We start from the raw sequence: 22,735 nt of genomic DNA on the forward strand, positions 1-22,735 counted from the left end.
AGAATGTACTCAAGAATCGGGGTATAATTCTTGAGGGAGTTGTTAGGTTACTCTTTGTCCTCAAAAGAAAGAACAAATTAGTGAATTTTTTGGAAAATCCTTAGTGTGGATAGCTAAGGTAGTGGACGTAGACTTTGATTGAGAAAGTCAAACCACTCTAAATCATTGTACAACTTCTTTCAATTTTCTGCAAAAGCTTCCACCAACTTTTTAATTGCCAATTCACCCCCTCTTGGCCAATTCCATCGATCGATTAACTCAACAAAAGTAAAGGAAAAAACTTGTGACTAGGATTATTATATTCAAGTTCTGTAGTGAGGTAAAGGTGAGTGCAATTATTTATTTAATTATTTTGATCGAGGACGACTTGCGATAAGTCAACCTCATTCAAATTTATAGTATGATTTATAAAGTTTATAAAGAATATTTTTATAATATTCTATATCAGTTTTATGAATGATTTAGGGTATTAACTACCCAAGCATGATATTTTTATGATGGATTTATTATGATATGTTAGCACACTGAGTGTTATAGTGACAACTGTTGGTACACTTGACATGCCATTAGTTGAGTATTATCAGCTTTGATACATTCATGTATCAATGTTATCATATCATCTTTGGTACATTCGTGTATCAATGTTATCATATCAGCTTTGGTACATTCGTGTATCAATGTCCAGCACCGTTGGTGCTTATTCAGGTTATGATGGCACTGAAGTGCATCATATCTCAGTATCAGTTACGATTTGAATAGTGTTGTGCATAGTGCGCACCTTACTCACGTATCTTATGTTCTCATAAATATGCATTGGGTTATGAAAATGAATATGCAAGTTGTGAATGAATTCCAGTTGACAGAAAGCATGATATGCTTATTTTATCAGATATGATTTATCAGAATTTTCATAGAAAAGTATGGAGACTTAAGACCAGGGTAGCCTAGTAGTGCGGCTCACATCCATAGGGTGTATCATCTCTGTCTTCTTTTAATGGCTTTGTAGTATTTTCCATGACTTCTCTTATACGTTTCTATCATTGGAATCTATAAAGGATTAGAACTAGGGTAGCGGAGTAGTGTTGAATTAGTTTTAGGTTTTAACCCATTTGAATTTTTTCCTTCTCGTAGCTTGCTATCGTTGACTTATGTGTATATTTCTCTTCATGTTTTCTCTTTTTAAATCTAGCAGGGTCTTACGTTTCTGTCTATATGCAGAGATTTTTACGCAAAGATTTATTTGCAGGGATTATTTCCCATTACAGACGCACATATGAATATTGCATATGAAGATTGTTCAACTATGTATTTATATATTTATACATGCATTGCAGTTTATCTTTATTTTTAATTTTCTGACTGCCGGAGGTCCTACACGGAAGCTGCTTCAAACCTGGCTTTGGGGGTATCCTACTAACCTACCTCCCCCTTACCCCTTTGCATATGGGAATAGGGTTTTTTTGTTGTTGTTGTTCATGATTTCATGATTTAAAAAAAATTCAGGTCTCAGTGAAGAAATCGACTTCGAAAAGTTGGTTTGTCAGTTTAATGTTTTAATTCGAATTATTTTATTTATGTTTATGATATTTTCATATTTTTCTCACCTTAGATTATTACTGCCTCACTAAGTTATACTTAGCGCGTGATGATTTTCATGCGTAGGGTCTGATTGAGATACAGACGTTTTATAAGGAGCCTTTCAAGCATCATGTGATGATCATCTATAATACTAGTATCAGTAGGACATCATTAAATTTTCTTTTAACTAGTAGTGGCATGTATAATTATGTCAGTAGTTTCTATTTATTGTATTTATTTTAAATAATTTGTAATAGAAAACTAGAACTATTTTAGTTTATTTTACTTAGATTAGTTTTATCAGTATTTATGCATGAAAAGAATATATTATGTTATTATGTTTTTAAAATATTTCACGAAAAGACATGGTTTAGTAAAATTACTGATTAACAAATGAATTTGTTTTCCTGTGATAAAAAAATATATTATAGATTGAGATATACTTTAAAATAGATTTTTAAAGTTAGAATACGAGTGTTTTCAAATAAAACAAAGTTTTAGGCAAATTTAAGTTCAGTAAATGTTTTTAAGTTGATGTGATATCTTTGACTCATATATCGAGACACATACAGATTAAGGGTGTTACACTAGATGTTAAAACATCTTTTCTTCATGGAGATCTTGAAGAACATATTTACATACTCCAGCCTGAAGGTTTTGAAGAAAAATAAAAGAAGAACTTGATTTGCATGTTGATCAAATCTCTGTACGGTCTAAAGTAGGCGCCGAGGTGTTGGTGTAATAGATATGATTCCTTCATTATGTGTCTTGGATACAACAGACTTAATGCAGACCCTTGTGCTTATATCAAGAGGTTTGATGATAACGATTTTGTAATATTGTTATTGTATGTGGATGACATGTTGGTTGTAGGACCCAATAAATATCATATTGAAGAATTGAAGGCACAATTGGCTAAGGAATTTGAAATGAATGACTTGAGATCAGCAAATAAGATTCTAGGGATGCAAATTCACCGAGACAGAAGTAATAGTAAGATTTGATTTTCAAAAAAGAATTACTAGAAGAAGATCTTGTCACGATTCAACATGTAAGATTGTAAGCCAATTTCTACTCCTCTTTCTATTAACTTCAAATTATCCTCCAATATGAGTCCTAGCAGTGAAGAAGAGATTATAGAAATGCCTCGAGTACCATATTCATCGGCAGTGGGAAGTTTAATGTTTGTTATGATATGCACAAGACCAAACATTGCACAAGCAGTGGGAGTGGTTACAAGGTGCATAACGAATCCAGGAAAAGAGGATTGGAATACAGTAAAGAGGATCTTGATATACATCAATGGGACCTCAAATGTTGCACTATGTTACGGAGAATCAAACTTACTTATCAATGGGTATGTCGATTCTGACTATGTAGGGGATTTGGATAAAATCAAATCTACTATAGAAAATATGTTCAAAGTTACTGGTGGAGCTGTAAGTTGGGTTTCAAAATTGCAGTCAGTTGTGGCTACATCAACAACAGAGGCAGAATATGTAGCAGCTACACAAACCAGTAAAGAAGCAATATGGTTGAAGAAGTTATTGGAGGAGCTCGGGAACAATCAAGAGTATGTATCTCTGTTTTGTATAGTCAAAGCACCTTGCATTTAGAAAGGAATCCATCATTTCATTTAAGGACAAAACATATACGAGTTTAGTACCATTTCGTTCATGAAAAGGTGAAAAAATGGACGTTAAATATGCAAAAATCCATACCAAGGAAAACATAACAGATATTATGACAAAGGCGATCAATGTTAATAAATTTACTTGGTGTCAATCCTCTTATGGTTAGTCAGAGACTTAAGCAACATGAATAGTGTGAAGATATGATTGTTCTAATAAAATATTCAAGTGAAATATTGTTAAAAAGTTAAAAAAAAGTGGCAAACTTTGTCAAAAATAATGATCAACTATCGATGCATTAATGCACCGAATTTGACAGATAATAATTAAAAATTTGTCAATTTTTCAACCATTACTACTACTAAATTCGATAAACTAATATTTTTAATAAAGTTGATCACTATTTTTAACTTTTTAACAATCTCCTACATAATTATCGAACAGAGAAAAATCAAACTCTAAAAATAGTAAAACCTATTCACCAAAGAACGGCTATCCCAAAATTAGGCATATGCCACTTTTAGCGTCGAGCACACATGTATTCTTTAGTAAAAGGCAAAAGAATAATTCGCTTTGAGCTCACCACCCGGCACCGTGAAGGAAGAGTCGAATTTTTGCTTTAATTTATAGGTTCACTTGGGGAGCACATGCTTATATCTTAACAGTGTGGGATTCCTGTCTTTCCTGCTGCTGTGACTCTTCTCCAGCCTTGCTGCTACCATCTTCTGCTAAATATCCTCTCTATTTTCCATCCTTTTATCGTGCCCTTTAAAGTCTACACCGTGAATTTATCCTCCACTAATCGAAGCATTTCTTCTTGAAATAATAAGGAATTTCTGTAAATAAAAAGATGAGTTGAACCAGCTGATGAGTGGTAGAGATACTTTTTCATCGTTGCTTGTTCAAATGGATCCTGCTGAGTTCATCTATTCGTTTCAAGGAAATTAATATGAAGTTTTGCCTATTTCTTTTGGTTATGAAAGGAATAAATGAAGTGCCCCTTCTCAGTTGTTTATCGTTTCTTAATAATCTTAGATTCGATGAACTAGTCATTGGTTGAAGTTTTTTGATCCATTTCTATTACTGTTGTTATTGATTGTAAGAAAATTAGGGTTCTGTCAAGTAAACATTTAAGATATTTGAGTTCAATCTTGATCATTACTTCTTTTTAATTCAATCTTCCCGATTTCATTCTGGCAACTCAACACGACCTCTGCATCAGTGCCAGGTAGGCTTGTAAACCAACCGAATGAGGGTATGTTCATGTTCGTTCATTTAACTTTAACCGAACTAATGAATGAACACGAACAAAATTTCTTGTTCGTGTTCATTCATTAAGAAATTTAGCTTGTTCGTGTTCCTATTCGTTCATGTTCCTATTCGTTCATGTTCATTCGTTAAAATGACAAAAAACAAGGGCCCATCTTGCGCACCGCCACCGTCGTCCACATGAAGTGAGAAATACTACTTGCAAATGTATTTATAGTGTTCATTCTTTTCTCCCTTTGTTGAGTGATAGAGAACAAGGGTCCATCTCGCAGCCTTCATTGCCATTTACATGGAGTAGTAAATGCCATTTGCAAGGGTATTTTTAATGTTTATTCTTCCATCCCTTATTGAGTGATAGAGAACAAGGGCCCATCTCGCGCGCCACCACTGTCTGTCTCATGCTCGTACTCGTGGCTCATGGCAATACGTGTCTTCTACACGTCCGTACGTGTTCTATCTTTTTTGGAGAAAATTCCTAGTGAGTAAACAAAGATTGTGAAAGAATTTTTACTCTGAGATTTATAGGCTGAACAATGAGTTGTTATTCGATTAAAAATTTACAGAGGTGTAACAACTATATTAGCTGTCGTTTTGAATTTTGTAAATTAAGTTAGTAACGGTTAGTTGTATTTGATAAGCATTATTTTCAGAATTTTGTCTTGTCAGAATATATGATGTTTCTGAACAGTATTTCAGCTATATACATAATAAATTATATAGTCCTTATGTTGCTTTAATTACAGGGTTTAATTGCAGGCTAATTAGTTGTAATAACTATTTCCGAAGCATGAACCTGGAGAACTTTAAGACCAAGTTCATTCGTTTATGGATGCATAAAATCCGAAAATACTAAAATTAGAATTTAATTTGATTCTTGCTTGGACGACTTTGTCCCTGAGTATTGGAAAACGAATAAGCTAAAAGAAGAGACCGAATTCATTGATTTCTCACTTACAAGCACACCATTTTATAGCTAATGAAACTGGTCTGTTAAACTAATAATATATGCTAACAGACTTACAACTTTGGCGCCTAAGCTAACTAACAATACTATAGTGCAAGCACGTATACAATAGTTCTGTTATAGCCTAACATTCTCCCTACTTTCTCAACCTTCTTGATGAAAAGATAAACAATTGAATCGAAAGTGCTTATGCTTCCTCCCGTTCACTTGAATCGAAAGTGTCGATGCTTTCTTTTGTTCTTCTTGAATCGAAAGTGCCGATGCTTCCTTCCGTTCACTTGAATCGAAAGTGTCGATGCTTCCTTTCGTTCTTCTTATTCACCTTCATTTATTTCTTCTTCATCCTTTTATACAATGACCCTTTTGTTGGGATATACAAAAGACAAGTGTTATAAACTACATGGTTACCCTCGAGAGTATGGTTCTCGTTCTAAGACTTCTCATGTTGCGTCTACTGATGTAGTTTCTGAATCTTCAGGCTATTGTACTAGTAATGCTGGTAATGTCAATGGTACTAGCAATAACAACAGTACTGCAACGGATTACTTACCACACAACAATGTCAACAACTTATTGCCATGCTTACCACAAAATTGTAAACTGCTTCAGTTTCTGATATACCCTCTGCATCCATTAATCTCTCCATGTAAGGGACTTACGGGTAGCTTCCTCGATTATAACTCTAACAGGCTTTCCATCGAATAGTATATGGGCAATTACATTCGGTGCACAAGAAGGCAGTGAAGGAAGCGAGCCATCAAGAGCTTGGCGACAAGGGACTGTACGTGCATCTTTTTTACAAAGCAAGACTTCATTTACCTCTGAAAAAGTAATGACGTGGAGAGGAATTGAAACTCGGGTCTTTTCGTGCCAACGGGAAAGAAGAAAATAAACCAGGGAGAAGAAGAGTGTGACGAACACCGTATTCGTTAGATACAAAGGAAGGGGTAATGCATCAGAAGCTTGGGCGGTATCTTCCACTACAGGAATCCCCTTCGTTTGTCTGACAACATGAACTGGTTTAGTCTCCGTACGCCGACGGTCTTCCGTTTTAAGCGGCGCTGGAAACAGAAGCCGACGACAACAGAGGAGGATGCAACGAACGAACAACAAGGTCAGGACCGTTTGGCGAATGATACCATATTGGAAAATGTATAAGCTGAAAGAAGAGATTGAATTCATTGATTTCTCACTTACAAGCACACCATTTTATAGCTAATGAAACTGGTTTGTTAAACTAACAATATATGCTAACAGACTAACAACTTTGGCGCCTAAGCTAACTAACTATACTATAGTGCAAGCACGTATACATCAGTTCTGTTATAGCCTAACACTAAGTCTAGCCTATAAATAGAGAAGCATTTTCAGCTACTCAAATCATCCAACAACTTGAAAATCCTCTCAATTTCTCTCTAAGGCTTCTAAAGCTATCTACATATTTTCCAGCGCTACAAGAAGAGCAGTACCACCGTAGTCCACTCTGATTTCGGGTGTACAAATTTTCTGAACGACCGTGCTAACCTTAGGGGACAATCCGCCTATCACAACGATTACACACATCAAGACGAATTTGTTTCTAAGGCAGTGGTTTCACCACAACACTTCATTTGTTGATTTTATTTTTAAAATGTTCTGTCAATCCTAACATTGTGCTTTTGCAATATTTATTTCCAACAATGAACACAAATGAAAGAACGTAAACGAATATAAATAAACAAATATAAAATTAATTATGTTTATATTATAATTGAGAGAAGTTTTTTTTTATTTTCAAATAATTTTTGGATTTATATTTTATTTAATTGATTTGAGTATTTTTATTTGAGTATAAAATGAATTGAGTTTTAAAATATTATTGAATTTAAGTTAAAAATTATTAGATCTTAATATTTCAAACAAGTCTAGAGATTGGGTTGAATAAAAACGAATGAACACAAAAGAACAGATTACCGAATGTTGACGAACATAAATGAACGAACAAACTCTTTGTTTTTGTTTGTTCATTTAATTAAATGAACATAAAATCTTGTTCATATTAGTTCGTTTAATAAATAAACGAATTACCCGCCCAACGGTTCACGAACAGTTGGCTGAACATTCGATTCGTTTACGGGCATAGATCCAAGAATCTCGGAGCGACCTCTTACGGGCAATGTTTTTCTAAGGCTTTTGAGATAAATGGTCGGCGACTTGGATGCATTGCTGGACCCAAAAAAGCAGGGGTGCTGCATTAGGCTTGGTCTATGCTTGCCGGAAAGCAGTTTCCGCCATGATGAGCATTCCGGAAACAACGAGATTCCTCGGTTAAAGGCTTAAGGGTACTGGAAGGCGCTAAGGTATCAGAACCTCGTGAAACTTTTTATCTATTCATTGATTCAAATCCTTACCAAGCTGAAGGTTTTGGTAAAATAAAAAATTGGAGTCACTTTGTCGATGCTTCCTTGACAAGGCTCAGGTTGCATTAGCCCCCGGATCTGCATTAGGGGACGATAGCTGCATTCGGATATCACATGCAGCATTACTCACCGCCTTACAAGTTGCCTTTGAGAGAATTACGAAAGCACTCATTTCCCTTAGCCTGCTGTTCCTGTTCACCACAGGAGCTATATCAATATCATCCAGCAATCCCTTTATTTTGGGATTTGTAATTTGAATAAAATTCCAAACATATTTTGAATAAAATCCAAGACAAATAGGAACGGAGATACAAAAAATAGCCATCAAATACGTGAATATTTACTTGAATTATAAGTCAGATGAAGTTTTTCAAGTCTGCACGGCAATAATGTAAGGGCAATATCCGAGCAGAAAATTTACACACAAAAAATGATACAGGAATGATGATCATATCCCCCTACATCAATATGTGCAATTCGTAAGTCATAAACCACTACATCTATGCATTTCCTGGTACAACACTAAGGTTTTGATTTATTCCTCATAATCCGAATCATCTTCAGTTTCTTCATCTTCGCCACTTTCCTGCAACGATGAAAACTTTCAGCGAGATAAATTAACTGCTTATTTTGGAAATAAAATTTCAGTAGGAAACTTGAAGCAATTTTACCTTTCTTTTATTATACTCTGCCATGGCTCTATCAAATTCTGCTCGTTTCTCAGTTGCAATATCGTAATATTTAACTTTCTCCTATTGAAGAGAAATTGAAATTAGTATGTTAGACAACCGGCCCTAATAGTTGTTTCTCGATTATTGAAGTCCTTAAATTTCTATTGTTATGTACATTTTACTATCTTCAAGTCGCGGAATATGAATCAACCTAAGACATTTGGCATCCTTGGCATGTACAGATACCGATTGTCAAGTTATTTCTATGCATGCTACTAAGTTCTGCATCCCTAGTTAGGTCAAGAAAATCATTTACTAGTGCAATAAGCTAATAACGAAAATCGGAACAATTCTATCACCCTGCAATGACATACTAATCTTAGAAGTATTATGCAGTTAGACATCGAAACTATTTTCTTCATCCTAGAACAAGTCCATGAGCAGATAACAAATGTACACCTCGTATTTAAAGAGAACTTAAGTATGCTTTGACAAACCAATGTCACCAATTACCATGGCCAAGGATTTAGGCTAACACGAAGCTAAAAATCATTACTAAAATTTACATAGAGATAGCCAGATTATAATTTACATGCTGATAATGGACAACTCATATTGCATGCGAACAAAATAGCATATGTCAATTACTCAATGATATGAATTCGTAAGGGGCACAGCAAAAAATAGACCCAAATCAAGATTAGTCAGCACAAACCTCATATGTCATCGTCTTCCACTTCTCACCACATGCCTTCCCAATCTGAAACAGCATATTGCAGTATTCATTAACATATATGTTACAGACGGGTCATTTTGCTAAGCTAAGAATTGTGTTCTCAAAACCATAACATACATCACGCATTGACTTGATATCCGGGTTCTGCTCTTGAAATTCCTTGCGGAAATCCTCCCTTGAGTATATGAGAAGGAAAACTAGGTTAGATCAATGTCTATCACAAGAGGACATTCATGCATACATACATAATGTTTAAGGATTTTTACAGACTCCTCATCACATTCGGTATTATCCCTGGAGCATTTTTTTCTCTCCCGGCTCTATCTCTGGGGGTTCCGTCTAGCAGGAGCACCTTCGATGACTGAATAGGTGAGTCGACCAAGGAAACTTGAAGAGTTTGTACTTGGTGGGATTTGAATCCATGTCCATGCTCTCAGACATTAGTTTCAAATCCCACCAAGCACAAACTCTTCAAGTTTCATCGATAAGTTCGCCTATTCGAGAACCTGAGGAGCTCCCTCTGGGAATAATACCGGAATTTTTTTTGGGGGGGGGTGGTCTGCAAATATATATATATATATATAAAGTCTAACTCAAGAACCTGATTCCCAGTTCCAAGGAAGGAAAGATACAAGAAGCATGATCAATTGCGGCTAAGAGAAATGATATTATAAGCAAAAACTAAACCAAATCCATGAACAAATATTATACATAAGAAAACTCACAAGAAATAAAAGAAAGCAGTCGGTGGTTTCTTGGGCATTTTAGCATCGACTTTTGTTTTCTTCTTCTGCTGCAGCTTCGATTTGAGCCTTGACTTGGGTCTCGTTTCTTTCTCGCTAACAACACTCCCTTGAGCTATCTTCTTCATTTTGTCACTTGATTTCATCCTCAATACCATTTGGCTACCAATTTTTATTCAAGCAAAAGTGTCTATTGTTAACCCAAAAAACCCCTTAACAAGCAAAAATAAACAAAGAAAACTATAATTGTTTTGCAAGTTACAAAAGAAAATACTGCAAAGAAGAAGGATGAAAGAGAGATAAATACTGATTGGATGTTGTTGATGGACTCTTAGCTGAAGCAACGGAGGTTGAAGATGAACGATCATTTTTCGACTTTGAAGCTTTCTTCGCCATTTTTTTGCTTCTATTTCTCAGGCAAAAAGGAGATGGGAACCCAGAGCTTCTCTTTGCTTTGTGCTCGCCGGCACTCACCGGTCAGTCAGTTTCCGCCACAACTACAACCACCACCACTCGACTTTTAATACCCGGAAACGAGCGCGTGAAGATCAGAGCCAAATTGCCAATGAATTCTCATAGCTTAAGGCTGGCTTTTCTAGAAGTAGTAATATTTGGGCTCTTTTGGTAAATCCTACAACTGGCCCAACTTCAACACGAAAACTATTAGCCCATTGCTCCACTTCAAAAGCAATCCCCAAATACTCTATGCCATGCAATATTCAAGCCACCATGACTGCTCTTGTTGAATCGTGCTTATTCGGACGTTCCCCTGGTAACCTTCGGTCCAATCTCCATCTGAATTCCGCAACACAGCCTCTGCTCTTGCCGTTGCGGACTCTGCCGCCTCTGCATCACTCCCTGGTATTAATTCCGTTCTGTACCTTGGGAGGTTTATTCTAATCCGGTGTGGCACATCTTAGTCCCTCATGATGGAATCGGAGTGTAACTTAAAATTGTTATTTCATATACAATTCCACTGGGGATCAAGCTCGAATCTCTGGTTCCGTAGATCAGCACCTTATCCATTGGCTCATGGAGTCATGCACCTTGCGTGTAGATTTAATAATTGGTTTGACTTATTCAGTTCTCGCCAAAAACCTTCTTCCCCTTCATCCAAAATTGAGCTTGGATCAAAAAGAAAAGATTATCAAAATTCTACAAACCCGGTCAGATCAGGACCCAACTACAACGGATTAAGCATTTAGACTTTTATTTCGTTAAGGACATGCAACTAGCATGTGGCCCGTCAGGAATTTGATTAGTCTCTGATTGACTAATATGTCCGTCAATCACCATTGTTATTAGCCTTTAGTTGACTGGCATTTTGATTCAATTTTTCTTGGTGAATAAATGAGATAACAGTACGCTTAACTAAGCTTGAATGTGGTGAGCTTTTTCATCCTCTTGAAGCAGTAGAAGCACTTCCGTCAGTGGTGTCTGGTAGAGTCGATCCTCAGGGATTCCTGGTTGTACTTTCTTCGCTAAACAATTTACTATCTTATTGCCGCTTCGCATAACATGTTGGATTTTAATGGACAAGATACGTCTTAGCAATTAAAAAATATGTACTAGAAGTGACGAACACACTTGATTCTTTTCGTTCGTTTGGAGCAGGCGAACGGCGTCCATGCTATCGACCTCGACCACGACTTTGAGTATACCAGCATTCCAAGTATACGAGAGCCCCACAAATACTCCCCATAGATCAACATCTAAAACGGAGCAAACACTAATAAATTTTTTCGATCCGTATCCTATCCGAATTATCCGAAAATAAAAAAATAGATTAAATATCCGAATTTTCAGGATCGGATCAACGAATTGAATCTTTTTACACATCCCCACGTTCATATTCTTTCCCCCTCTCTCCTGGTTCATATAAATACCACGCTCTCAGTAGCAGTTTCTAAATTGATTCTTATTGTTTCTCCCATTCTCAAATCTCTATTCATTTATTGCTCAACCATATAATGTAATACCCCTATTCTACCTTATTACTACTCGAGTGAGAGATGTTACATTTGAATAACATAATAAAATTTATTCAAATTAAATTTTAATTATGTTTTTAAAAACATAGCAATCACTTAATTAATCGTTTGAATTTGTGACTTGCTTGTGGATGTAATCTTCAACTTATATTAAGTTTTTAATTACATTTAAAAATATATTATAGAACATAATAAACTTTAAATGACATAATAAAACATAACCTCTTCGATCTCTAGAGTTTAAATTTAAAATCTTCAAAAATAACCGTTGTTTCTTTGACCATTAAGGTAACTTGGTTCGCATGAAATAATTTAAATTAAAAAGTGAATAAACAAATACAAAGCGCAATAGACAATGTATATAACACGTAATTCAATCAATCCTCGTTATAATTCATTCCCAAAACAATTACAAATAATATATCACAAATATTTAGATCTTAATTTCAAAGATATTATAAACTAGTTTTAACTAAATAAATATATAATTCGATTTTCATTATAATTTATTTTATAGAATTTATATATGAAATATGATATTGTAAACTAGATAATAACAAATATTAAATATTAACGTAAACTGTATGAACCAAGTAATTCCAGTAATTTAAATAAATGATTGTTATCTTTAAAGATCATCAGTTTGAGCACCACTGAAGACACCAAATTTCATCCGGTTTAAATTCATTATATTATATAATATTTATAAATTATATTATATAATATTCATATTTATATTTCATCTTTTTTCATTTGTTTTGCAGGCTCAAGCCCAACATTTTACAAATGGTGGCCTAAGTACAAACAAATCCCAGTGACCCGTTCTTCAAACCCTAGCTCATCCATCCTTGTTCCAGCAGTCACCAGCACCGCATGAGGTCAACCCGTGTCCGAGTTTCATGGCAGCACATCTCGTGCACTCTGGCCACACCTCCGAGTCCTACGGCGCAAGGAAAATAAACCACAAGCAACCGAGATACATTAGGACTCTATCATGAGTAGGATTCTAAAAATAGAGTTTGTTTTTCGTTATAAATACATGTAATCAAACGATGTAAAAGGGGGGAGAATCGAGAGACGGGGATTGTAACTCAAAGCAAAATAAATCAATCAAATTTTTAGGGATCAGTTCCCTGTTTTTTTTCATTTTTTCTTGGTTTGTTTTTATTTATCATTCGAATGAACCTACAAAAAACTAAATTCATATCATACCTCTCGATCGACGGCTTTACCGATGATTGGGGACATTTCTGGACGACGAGCGACGGACCGGGATCGACAATGATCATCATGGCAGCTCCATCGCCGGCCTTTGAGAATCGGATCAGGGGAGTGTAATGTCTCTCTTTCACTATTTGAGGAAAGGAAGAAATGGACCAAAATTTTCAATTTTGGTTCCCATAACATTGAACGTGGGTGCCAGATAATTCCAGGGTGTAACCCACCTATTTTGAAGAAGTTTGGAAAAATCATTCTTTCAGTTCTCTAACTTTATTCACTGATTTGATTCGGCCCATTTTATCATTTTTTGTTTATTTAACTTAGTCATTCAACTTTACTTTTATTTTAGATTGGTCCATATTCTATATTTATCATAATTTATTTTATTTTAAATTTTTAATTCGGATTTATCCTTTAATCTAACATTTTTTCCTTTTATTTATTTTCAGGTTTCTTTCGAGCAATATATAAACTTCTCACTTCTCAGTCATATTTAATTTGTTTTCGATTTTGTTTAGTTGTTAATTATTTATTTATCGTATTGTCTTTAATCTTTGTTTTTAAGTTGTTGTATTGTTTCATCTTTTAGTTCTTTTATCATCGTTTATTATTATATTATTTTTACTTAATATTTTATCTAATTTCTTTGTTTGTTTGCTATTTTCAAGTATCCTAATCGAGGCCTTTTATTTTATTTTATTTATTTTAATTTATTTTATTCAGTTACTATTTTTTATTTACATATTTTATTTACCTATTTTTTAATTTATTTTATTTTAATCATTTTTTTGGATTTAAAAATATTATTTATTTATTTATTTTATTATTATTATTATTATTTATTTATTTTTATTTTTGCTCTTTTTATTATTTCATTTTCATTTTTTATTATCCTTTTTAATATTTTATTATTATCTTTTTAAAAAACTTTTTTAATTCATTTTTTCTTTTATTTGATATTTCTTTTTTTTTAATTTAACATTCTTTTTACCTATTTCAATAATAATTTCAATCGATCAGAGGTAATTTTTCGAATTGATATTTTAGATTTAAATTTAAATTTTCGCAATTAAGATAACCGACAAATTAATTGGTACCGAAAAGGCGGTTCGAGGGTGCTAATCCTTCCTTGACCGTAACCGACTCCTGAACCCGACACATTTCTGGTAAAAACACAAATCAGGTAAGATGGTGTCCGACCCATCTAAATTCGTTTTAAAATGGTCGGTGGCGACTCCCAACCCAATTAATTCAAGTCGAAGCCCAATTCCGGTGCCCAACCGAAAGACGGTTACGACAGCTTGGCGACTCCACTGGGGACAGGTAAGTGAGTCAGGTCAGAATTAATTTTTCGGATGTCTTTTTATGCAAAAATAGTAAATTTAAATTTAAATTTATTTATTCGATTCAATTATTTATCTTTGATTATTTTTTTCAAGTAAATAGTTGTACTGACGTTTTTTCAATGATTTCATATTTTCAAAATTTTCATCTCAGGCTCTATACCCGAGCTCCGAACCCTATTTAAGTGGGGGTGAAAGTGACGCCTTCGTGTAAATTTATTCACCACAGGCCTAGCAAGTAGCCTTCGGGATTCATATACCTTATGTCTTCGTGTGAATTTATTCACCGCACAGACATAAGGGAATGTGTCCTTTCGAGTTTAACTTAGTCCACACAAGCCTGTGATGGGTTTAGGACTAAGGGTCTAGCAAGCCCAAGGGGGCACCCACACAGAGAACTCGGGTACTATTTTTTAGAACCAAAACCGGGAGACTGTGGAGAATTAGAGTCCACCCAAAAACCTCATTTTCAAACCCTAGGCCTGTTTGATTTTATTTCCTGCTTTATTTCACGTTCAAAGCATGTGAACTAAAAATTTATGCGGTTAGGACTTATTCAAAATTATCTTATGGGATAGAGATCATATCCGGGTAGGAATCATAAGCATGTGGGTAGATATCATGTGGGGTAGGACTTTTCATTTTCATTATTTTTTTATTATCCTTATCTCACTAATTTTTTTTCTTTCATTTATGTTCTTTTTCATTTTTCATCATTTACGTCATTTGAAAGAAGTGTTGATCCCTCGAAAACATGTTTGTTAAACGTAAATAATTTGCATTAATGGAAAAAGGGGTTGTAAAACAAGAGGTAAAACACACAGAGGTCCGACTATGGCCAGAAAAGACTCAGAAGGAAAAGGGAGACACTCTGCAAGGCAATTATCTGTCACATTCAATCACGAAGACGTGGTGCCCACAATCGAGGAATATACCACTATGTTGCATTGTGAATAACTCAGAATGGACCAGGATTTACACCAAGCACATCAAAAGTCCACTTTTCAAAAATGGATGCTGACTTGGAGAGTCCCTTCAAAGACAACAAGAACAAGATGGAAAAACGATAGCTGAATTGAAGCCATTGTCTACAAATTCAAGAAACAATCAAATGAACTTCAGATAATCCCTTGGATGGAGGATTTGCGTTTTCATTAGAGAACATGTTCAACAAATGATGGAAGCCAGAGATGCAATCATTCGATACTTCTAGGAATAAGTACAAAACGCAGCTCGTCACTTGCACGGTTTAGCCAAAGAAGCCGGAGCGGTTCGGCAGGGCATTCGACTGATGACAGACGAAGGCAAGTCAACATGTTCCGGGTCTAGAGGATTTAGTCAGAATATACCTCTGATGTTTTTGTCTCTTAAAAAATAAAACACTTTTGTCCCAATAAAGATTATTTATAATAACAGACACATTTTTATATCAATGCCTCAAACATTTCATACATTTTTGCAGTTTGCATATGCATTTTTGCATTTTGCATCTACATTTTATTTTTAAGCATTTTCACAAACATGAAAATTCTTCATGGAGGATGCGATGAAGTGGTCTTAACCACATGACACCACATGGAAGCAAGATTGTAACAATTAAATAAAAAAAACTGAAATCGGTACAGTGGGAGCTTGATCAGCTGATTATAGGACTAAGCCTGCCAGGATGATCTGAGAAAAGAATCCCTATATCCTAAGGGCTACGATGTTGAAGTTGTGTGCAGTTACCACATAGGAAGCTTCAGACACTTCTCAAAGAGCTATAAGGCACCGAAGCGTAAGATCCAAAACATGATGGATTCAGGGGCATGGACAGTCAAAGAAGGGGGCATTACATATACCATTTGCACTTAGAGCATTGTTTTGTTTGAACACGTCTTTGATCTTTCATGTCTGCTTAATCTATTAAACAATTGAATTTATGCTACTTTCTAAGGTGGAATATTTGAACAAATTTTAATCTTTAGTTCTTCGAATATTAAATGAATTAAAAATTCTTTTAATTCTTCAAGAATTATAGATTTTTGACATATGACTAGATTAGACCTTTCTTATCCTGTCTCAAATCCCAAAATAAAATACATTGATTCTTTACCCAAAATAACTCATGGTCATTACCAAAAGACCAGATTTTGACATTATCACGCTTTGAAACTTTTGAACCTTTCTTTGAGTCAATAAAGTCTCACCATTTTCTTTTTAGACTCAAAATTGACCTTTTTATACCATTAAAACCCCAAGGCATTGAGTTATTCTTTTGAACATGAGCATTCTTCTAAGAAACAACTTGGGGCATCTCGCAGTGAGCCTAAACATTGAGATATGTCGGGAGCAAGAAGCAGAGAGAAGAATTCATTTGAAATAATTATATCATGCATTAATTACATTGTTTTCATGTGAATAAAATTAATCCTGAAAATCTATCCCCCTAGGGATACCTCTTCTATGAAGACTTCCATGTATGAAATGAAGACATTGATTCAGATGAGATACCGAAGGGTGAACCAAATGTCAAGTGCGAAGATTCAATCAGAACAAAAAGAGAAAAAAGTAAAGAGAAAATAAAAAATAAGAAAAAAAAAAACAAGACGCATATGCAAAGATTCACTCGAATCAAATGACGCGTTGAGATTCAAATTATGAGATTGATCAAGCACAAAGATCATGGAACATCCAAAGAAAATAAAGAGAAACACATACGAGCATATTCAAATTGGGCAAGACAAGATTGAAGGCATCAGAATGAATTGATCCTTGGTTTGATACCCTAAAACACTTGTTTGGGCATATTTATCATTTTCTTTCATAACCATGAACCATGACCTACATTACGTGCCTTAAAAGTCCCTTCTAATCATACATAGATTTCTAAACAGAAGAGACTATCTTCAGATTTCATCCCGCCAGTCAGGATTAATCTTCATTTGCAAAAAGTTTTTAAAATATTTAATGCATGATAGAGAAAAATAATAAAGGGGGTTCAAGACGTAAATTCTGAATGACGTCTTGAAACCATAGGAGGATTCGAGTTGAAAACCTGAAAAAGCGACTCGAATATAAAAATTAGGCAGCTGAGGCGATCGCAAAAATTTCTTGATAAGGCATCGCACAATCCAAGCGTGACCATGAAAGCTAGGAGTCGGAGAACACTTCTAGTAGAGGAGCATACAAGCTACCCCGTCAAAACCTTTAAGCATCAAATAAACAAAAATGCCAAACCTTTGACCAAACACAATAACCAGAGACTTTCTTTTTTTTCCTTGTTTAACCATTTCCCAAAGATAGCTTTGATCTTGGCACTTGTCAAATAGTTATAATTTATTGAAGGATTAACAATGTAATTAATTCTTTGATATCCAATGAACTCTAGTTTTATGATTCGTCTCAATTGTAAAACCGTGAAAGGGACAATATTTTCAAAACTTTTGATTAAACTTTTTCGAAACTCTTTTAATTGATATTTTCAGAACTTTGAAAATAAAAGAGAAAGAAAAACATTTTTTCAAACAAGACAATCTCTCTAGAGTGGATCTTCATAAATGACAAGTGGCTTTCAAACACAAAGCTCATGCTTAGAATCAATGTTGAAGCAAGAAATGAGGAACAATGGGGGCATCTTTGAATATTCAACACCATATGTTGGGGCATTTTTTGGAGATTCAACATCGAATATTGGGGTATCTTCGGGGATTCAAAATTCTGATGCGAACGATCAGATCTTTCGAAGGCCTTTTCTTTACATGCAGGAACTAACAGACAAAAATGAGATTATGTCTGAGGAATAACACAATAACTAATTCATTATGCATACATTTTAGAGCATCATATTTGTCATTTTTTCACATACATACTTTTTGCAGCTTTAGAGTCAAGTTTCAACTTCAATGCGAAAGATACCTGATTCAAAAGAGTTTGTAAAAATCGATGGTGGTTGCTTAACTCAGTAGGGAGGAACTATACCTCAACTAAATTGACATATTGAAATGTCGACAGATCTTATAATAAACTTCACACGAGTTCGAGAAGTTCATATTTTCAAGTCAGACGGAGGATATCTGGCTGATAAAATTTAGCGAAAGGGGCCATCATTCATTTACAGGGAATTTACAGCACAACTTAAGTCAAGAAAAGTTGTCTGCCAACAAAAAACTTTCTAATTTCATTCAGAGTCTATTTCAACTTCGCAACGAAGGAAATTGGACTCGAAACGACACAATTTGCTCGAAAGTAGATTTCAACTTCACGACGAAGGATATCTAGCTCGAAGATAAACTTCACAATAAAGGGGTCATCCACGGTTTCAACTTCACGACGAAGGGAATCGTGTCTACCCACAACATACAATACTTGGATTTCAACTTCACGACAAAGGATATTTAAGTCAAGGCTCAACTTCATGATGAAGGGGCCATCCACGATTTCAACTCCACGACAGAGGATATCGTACACACACATCCACGATTTCAACTCCATAACGGATGATATCTTGTCATTCGGGGCTCAACTTCACAACGAAGGGGCTTCCCAATTTCAGAGCCAATTTCAACTTCACAGCGAAGGATATTGGACTCAAGATAATGCAAGCTCAACTTCACGACGAAGGGGCTTCCCAATTTCAGAGCCAATTTCAACTTCACAGCGAAGGATATTGGACCCAAGACAACACAAGCTCAACTTCACGACGAAGGGGCGGTTGATTGTCAATAAATAACTTTTCAATTTCATTCAGAGTCAATTTCAACTTCAAAACGAATGATATTGGACTCAAGACAACACAAGCTCAACTTCACAGCGAAGGGGCGGCTGGCTGTCAACAAACAATTTCCCAGTTCCAGAACCAATTTCAGCTTCACGGCAGAAGATATTGGACTCGGAACAATGCAACTTACATTGGATTTCACCTTCACGACGAATGATATCTAATTCCCAGGCTCAACTTCACGACGAAGGGGCCATCCACGGTTTCAACTTCACGACGAAGGGAATCGTGCTCACCATTGTCTCTCTTGAGACAGTTTCCCTTGAAACAAGTTTTGTCTCTCTTGAGACAGTTTCCCTTGAAACAAACATCGTCTCTCTTGAGACAGTTTCTTTTAAAACAAATTTTGTCTCTCTTGAGACATCTTTAAAACAAATTTTGTCTCTCTTGAGACAGTTTCCCTTGAAATAAAATCTTTGAATCTGCTTTCCTAAAAATAAATTTCGTCTCCCTTGAGACAGTTTCTTTTAGAACTAAGCTTTGTCTCTCTCGAGACAATTTCTCTTAAAACAAATTTGTCTCTCTTGAGACATTTTCTTTTAAAACAAATTTTGTCTCTCTTGAGACAGTTTCCCCTGAAACAAAATCTTTCAAACTATTTTCCTTGAAACGAATTTTGTCTCCCTTGAGACAATTTCTTTTGGAGCTAAGCTTTGTCTCTCTTGAGGCAATTTCTCTTGAAAAAAAACCTTTGAAAATGTTTCTTTTGAAATACCAAACCTTCGAGTTCAGTTACACTCAGCTTCGAGGGAACATCATTTGTGGTATAGCTCAAGGCAAGGAAGGCTATCTGCCTCTGCCGACCAAAGACTTTTCGAGTTCAATTTCATTCAGCTCGTGCGCTTGTCAACCGCATGTTAGAGTCATAATTATTTTCCAGTCGAATTATCAAACCAAGGTCTTTAAACCAAGAAGAAGACTGGAGTTGACTACAATTTGGCAACGAGAAGCCACATTCCAATTCAAATTCTGGATTGCGGCCTCAGTCTCATATCACCTCAAGGTGGACTCGACTTCGCAACGAAGGAGTCATCCACTGCATAATTCGACAGGGAGTTATTCTTAATTGAAATTAATTTTTTTAATTTGCCGAGCGAAAATTTGTGTCTTTTATATTTATCCTATTTTTCGTTCCACGAAAAAAGACAGAGAGGGGCAACTGAAGACACCAAATTTCATCCGGTTTAAATTCATTATATATATAATATTTGTAAATTATATTATATAATATTCATATTTATATTTCATCTTTTTTCATTTGTTTTATAGGCTCAAGCCCAACATTTTACAAAGGGTGGCCCAAGTACAAACAAATCCCAGTGGCCCGTTCTTCAAACCCTAGCTCGTCCATCCTTGTTCCAGCAGTCACCAGCACCGCATGAGGTCAACTCCTGTCCGAGTTTCATGGCAGGACATCTCGCGCACTCTGGCCACACCTCCGAGTCCTACAGCACAAGGAAAATAAACCACAAACAATCGAGATACATTAGGACTCTATCATGAGTAGGATTCTAAAAATAGTATTTTTTTCGTTATAAATACATGTAATCAAACGATGTAAAGGGGGGAGAACCGAGAGACGGGGATTGTAACTCAAAGCAAAATAAATCAATCAAATTTTTAGGGAATAGTTCCCTATTTTTTTCATTTTTTTCTTCGTTTGTTTTTATTTTTCATTCGAATGAACCTACAAAAAACGTGATTCATATCATACCTCTCGATCGACGGCTTTACCGATGATTGGGGACATTTCTGGAAGACGAGCGACAGACCGGGATCGACAACGATCATCATGGCAGCTCCATCGCCAGCCTTTGAGAATCGGAGCAGGGGAGTGTATTCTCTCTCTTTCACTATTTGAGGAAAGGAAGAAATGGACCAAAATTTTCAATTTTGGTTCCCATAACATTGAACGTGGGTACCAGACAATTCCAGGGTGTAACCCACCTATTTTGAAGAAGTTTGGAAAAATTATTCTTTCAGTCCTCTAACTTTATTCACTGATTTGATTCGGCCCATTTTATCATTTTTTGTTTATTTAACTTAGTCATTCAACTTTACTTTTATTTTAGATTGGTCCATATTCTATATTTATCATAATTTATTTTATTTTAAATTTTTAATTCGGGTTTAGCCTTTAATATAACATTTTTTCCTTTTATTTATTCTCAGGTTTCTTTCGAGCAATATATAAACTTCTCACTTCTGAGACATATTTAATTTGTTTTCGATTTTATTTAGTTGTTAATTATTTATTTATCGTATTGTCTTTAATCTTTGTTTTTAAGTTGTTGTATTGTTTCATCTTTTAGTTCTTTTATCATCGTTTATTATTATATTATTTTTACTTAATATTTTATCTAATTTCTTTGTTTGTTTGCTATTTTCAAGTATCCTAATCGAGGCCTTTTATTTTATTTATTTTAATTTATTTTATTCAGTTACTATTTTTTATTTACATATTTTATTTACCTATTTTTTAATTTAATTTATTTTAATCATTTTTCTGGATTTAAAATTTTTATTTATTTATTTATTTTATTTTATTATTATTATTAATATTTTATTTTTATTTTTTTCTCTTTTTATTATTTTATTTTCATATTTTTATTATATTTTTTAATATTTTATTATTATCTTTTAAAAAAAACTTTTTTAATTCATTTTTTCTTTTATTTGATATTTCTTTTTTTAATTTAACATTCTTCTTTTTACCTTTTTCAATAATAATTCCAATCGATCAGAGATAATATTTCGAATTGATGTTTTAGATTTAAATTTAAATTTTCGCAATTAAGACAACCGACAAATTAATTGGTACCGAAAGGGCGGTTCAAAGGTGCTAATCCTTCCTTGACCGTAACCGACTCCCGAACCTGACACATTTCTGGTAAAAACACATATCAGGTAAGATGGTGTCCGACCCACCTAAATTCGTTTTAAAGTGGTCGGTGGCGACTCCTAACCCAATTAATTCAAGTCGAAGCCCAATTCCGATGTCCAACCGGAAGACGGTTACGACAACCACGTCGGTAGGATTGTTTGGGCATTTATTGTCAAATAATAAACTTAAAAAAATAAGTTCAAGGCTCATTAGTCAATAATCAAATTATGTTTAATTTATTATAAACATATTTAAGATTAATTTTTCTTTAACAAAATCCTTAAATTTTTTTGTCTACACTAATCTTTAAATTAGATTACTTCTGATAAATTAATATTTTTTATTCCATTCATTTTTGACAAATTTATCAATTTGATTTCTAAATTTAGATTTAATTGATGTCTAAGATATATGTTTAATCCAAATTCAATATCAAGCTGGAAAGAAAAATGTTTAGTTCAAGGACTAACAAAGATCAAAGGGATTGAATTGAGGAAAATGTCAAATTTAAGAACTAGTACGATTAAAAAATTAGAGATTAAATAA

The 22,735-nt window shown here is 34.5% G+C and overlaps 2 protein-coding genes, 1 long non-coding RNA gene and 1 other non-coding gene across 4 annotated transcripts; all 4 read right to left on the bottom strand.

The window, feature by feature from the left end:
• Positions 1 to 3,685: 3,685 nt before the first annotated feature.
• On the bottom strand, positions 3,686 to 3,802 carry LOC120170870. The gene has a single exon (XR_005520825.1). It is a non-coding gene; the product is annotated as a U5 spliceosomal RNA (small nuclear RNA).
• A 4,421-nt stretch (positions 3,803 to 8,223) lies between these two features.
• On the bottom strand, positions 8,224 to 10,544 carry LOC120170852 (high mobility group B protein 14-like). The gene is made up of 6 exons (XM_039178701.1): positions 10,299 to 10,544; positions 9,974 to 10,153; positions 9,366 to 9,423; positions 9,228 to 9,272; positions 8,513 to 8,593; positions 8,224 to 8,427 (listed from the first exon to the last, which is right to left on the bottom strand). Exons 1-6 carry the CDS (start codon positions 10,385 to 10,387, stop codon positions 8,377 to 8,379), a joined length of 504 nt encoding a protein of 167 aa, XP_039034632.1. The 5' UTR covers positions 10,388 to 10,544; the 3' UTR covers positions 8,224 to 8,376.
• A 2,153-nt stretch (positions 10,545 to 12,697) lies between these two features.
• On the bottom strand, positions 12,698 to 13,377 carry LOC120170854. Its single transcript, XR_005520823.1, has 2 exons — positions 13,195 to 13,377; positions 12,698 to 12,922 (listed from the first exon to the last, which is right to left on the bottom strand). It is a non-coding gene; the product is annotated as an uncharacterized LOC120170854 (long non-coding RNA).
• Positions 13,378 to 20,554: 7,177 nt separating this feature from the next.
• LOC120170859 lies at positions 20,555 to 21,216 on the bottom strand. The gene is made up of 2 exons (XM_039178705.1): positions 21,020 to 21,216; positions 20,555 to 20,750 (listed from the first exon to the last, which is right to left on the bottom strand). The coding sequence occupies exons 1-2, from the start codon at positions 21,212 to 21,214 to the stop codon at positions 20,637 to 20,639; spliced, it is 309 nt and encodes a 102-aa protein (XP_039034636.1). The 5' UTR covers positions 21,215 to 21,216; the 3' UTR covers positions 20,555 to 20,636.
• Between the last annotated feature and the right edge of the window lie 1,519 nt (positions 21,217 to 22,735).

This window comes from Hibiscus syriacus, unplaced genomic scaffold, assembly GCF_006381635.1.
Source record: "Hibiscus syriacus cultivar Baekdansim isolate YM2019G1 unplaced genomic scaffold, ASM638163v2 tig00111794_pilon, whole genome shotgun sequence".
Taxonomy (NCBI): Eukaryota; Viridiplantae; Streptophyta; class Magnoliopsida; order Malvales; family Malvaceae; genus Hibiscus; species Hibiscus syriacus.